We start from the raw sequence: 2,670 nt of genomic DNA, 5'->3' as shown, positions 1-2,670 counted from the left end.
GACTACACGACGGTGAAATACAAAATCATTAGTATTTGTTACTAATTATCGCTGTACTCATTCGTGAATAAAACGAAGTGCGTTGGCAAATAAAACAGAAGTGAGTTTTTAATTAATTCGTCTGTTCTTGCTATGCACTGGGATGAAAAAAAGCATTTTATATTCAAAACAGACAATGCATCCTGTAATTGTGCGGCAAGATGCGCGCATCCTGTCGTTCCAGTTCATGGGACGTTTGCTCTACAAAAGGCCGTGGCTCCCGAAAATCGGAATTGCAAAGTGTGAACTCACGCTAAGCTAAGCGCGCAGGAAAAGGTTCAGGTACGAATGATGGAAATTCTGTGCTAATGACATCGAAGCGCTATTGAACGATTTCGACAAACCTGTGGCATGCACCTTGCAAAGCCCGAATGCCCGGCGTGCCGGAAACAAATAAAATCTATTGAAAAAGATTTAATGCAGTTGCCCACGTACGGGAGGGCAAATACATTTTTGAATGTACGCCAAGAAAAAAAAAATGCCCGTCAACACCGCAAAATAAGCCTACGACGCCTGCTCTTATTAGCATTCGCGCGAGACGCCCGCAAAACCGGTGCATCAACCGTGTACCAAGTCTTGGGCCTCGCGAAGAAGCGGCCACGAGGGGCCGAAGTCTCCGTTAAAGTCGTCCATGGGCAAGTCCCACACCGCGATGCCGGATGTCTTGCGCACCAAGGACCGCTTTAAGTGCAGACTGACGCGGTCCTCGAAGCCGATCCACTGGTCCCCAAAATGGACTACGGTACAGCGTGAGAACCTGTGCGTCTGGCGATGCCACGACGCGTTGCGCGCCAGCGCTTTGGCCACTTCGTAGTAGCTGGCCAGGCCCGAGCGGTTGGTGTGGCCGAACGGCCGCCCGGGGCCCACGGCCGTCATGCCGGCGCGGACGTTCTTGATCCATGGCCGCTTCAGCGTAAAAGTGACGCTGGCGCACGACACGCTCAGCATGGTCTTGCTCAGCAGGTGCTCGGTGACCATGGAAAGGTCGTCCAGGACCGAGGACAGCCCCATCTGGCCGTGGTGGCGCGCCCTGAACACGGCCCGCATCGGGCTCTGGCACGTGGTGACCGGGAATGAAGAGGGGTCCACCGTCCGGTGGGTGTCCACCACGACGAAGTCGAGCCGGCTGTAGACCGTGTGCACGTAGTAACCGTCTCGTCGCTTCGACGACTGCCACGGCACGACGATGCTGACCCGCAGCGCCTCCTTGTCGAACATGACTCGCATGGTGTTCACGAAGGTGCTGTAATTGGAGCGGTGCTGTATTGTCGGGTACTTCCAATACAGGACCAACCCGGCGAGCCCCAAACGACGGCTCCAGGCGGCCGCGTTGTGGATAAAGGCGAGGCGGGAGCGCTTGTCGTGCACCACCTTGCGGAAGTCGGCAGAGTCCGAAGGCTCGCCGCCCACGCAAGCCCAGGCGGGAGCGGCCAGCGAAACGAGGCTCTGCAGCGCCTCGGCGTCTTCGGCGGGTCGCTTGAAGCGAAGGCCGCTCTGCGAAGGGTTGAGCCCGACGGAGACGAAGACGAGCGCGTCGCACAGCATCGCCGACGCGTTGTCCACGTAGAATCGGTGCGGGGAGCCCGAGGCCAGGCTGTGGTTCACGAAGCAGAAGACGGCGCGGCCGCTTTCGTCGCCGGACTGTCGCTGCATGTCGACCGCGGCGGACTTGGCTCCCCCGACGGTACCTCGAGCGACGACGGTACCCAGCGGCTCCTCGGCGTCGTTGATGCTCGTCCAGAAGTGCTCGACGACCGCGGCGACGATGGCGGTGCACGCGCAGGCCACCGTGATCACGCCGACGACCAGGAACACCATCAGGCAGAGGTTCTGGTTGCGCAGCCTGTAGCGCAACGTGGACTCGTCTTCCTCGGCTCGGCGGCGGGACGAGGTGCGGCGGCTGCTGACAGAGCTTTCGTGGCTGGAGTCCCCCATCGTTAAGTGCTGGGTGCACGCTCGACGTGGTCTACTGGCAGGAAACGAGGCTGCACCGAAGTCTGCGGCGAACACAGAGCTCTGTGTCTCAGCTGCTGCGGTGACGGAGTTCTGATTAGCCCTGTCACGCAAGAGTGCTTTCTTCGAATGGCCAAGGACCGTTGCTCGTGAGCTCAAGGGGCGGGATTTCAGTCAGTTTCCTCTTTCACGGGGAAGCTTTGCCTGTCATCTGCAAATGGCTCCATACGTTTCGTCACACTTAAAACAAATGAAAGGTGCTTCAATGAGCCGCACAACATTTTTGATTCGAAATATTTATATTTAATATATTACATCAGCCAACGTCGCTTTTGCAACGTTACTCTATGACGCTGACGCGTCGGTCTGTCTCCTCAACAGTACAGAACCGACAGTGTTTAACCACAGTTAAAAACGCGGCGATAGGTTGCACTATGCTCTAAAGATGACCCAGGAAGAAGCCAGCTCACTCTTAAGTCAGTACAAACTACGTACTACGTAACGGACATGGCTGGGAAAGACACCACTGACAAGGCCTAACTTTCCTTCTGGCAAATCCCCCCCAGCACAATAATCGTCGCTTTACAGACACGTCACAGTTACCTAGTGTCTTCCTGTACTCTCGCGCAATATCGCCTGCTGTGGTGCTTTCCGCACCAGCATCCCACACTACTTCGC

The 2,670-nt window shown here is 56.5% G+C and overlaps 1 protein-coding gene across 1 annotated transcript; it reads right to left on the bottom strand.

Annotated features, from left to right (window-relative positions):
- Window positions 1-597: 597 nt before the first annotated feature.
- LOC144173233 (chitinase-3-like protein 1) lies at window positions 598-1,872 on the bottom strand. Its single transcript, XM_077701729.1, has one exon. It carries the CDS (start codon window positions 1,855-1,857, stop codon window positions 598-600), a length of 1,260 nt encoding a protein of 419 aa, XP_077557855.1. The 5' UTR covers window positions 1,858-1,872.
- Window positions 1,873-2,670: the final 798 nt, after the last annotated feature.

Source organism: Haemaphysalis longicornis, unplaced genomic scaffold, assembly GCF_048455015.1.
Source record: "Haemaphysalis longicornis isolate Haplotype H1 unplaced genomic scaffold, Haemaphysalis longicornis Haplotype H1 scaffold_3, whole genome shotgun sequence".
Taxonomy (NCBI): domain Eukaryota; kingdom Metazoa; phylum Arthropoda; class Arachnida; order Ixodida; family Ixodidae; genus Haemaphysalis; species Haemaphysalis longicornis.
This window is presented reverse-complemented; position numbering and strand designations above follow the sequence as displayed.

What these genes read in the sequence shown, in the direction of transcription:
- LOC144173233 (XM_077701729.1), bottom strand. Translation starts at nt 1,857, where the DNA reads ATGGTGTTCCTGGTCGTCGGCGTGATCACGGTGGCCTGCGCGTGCACC.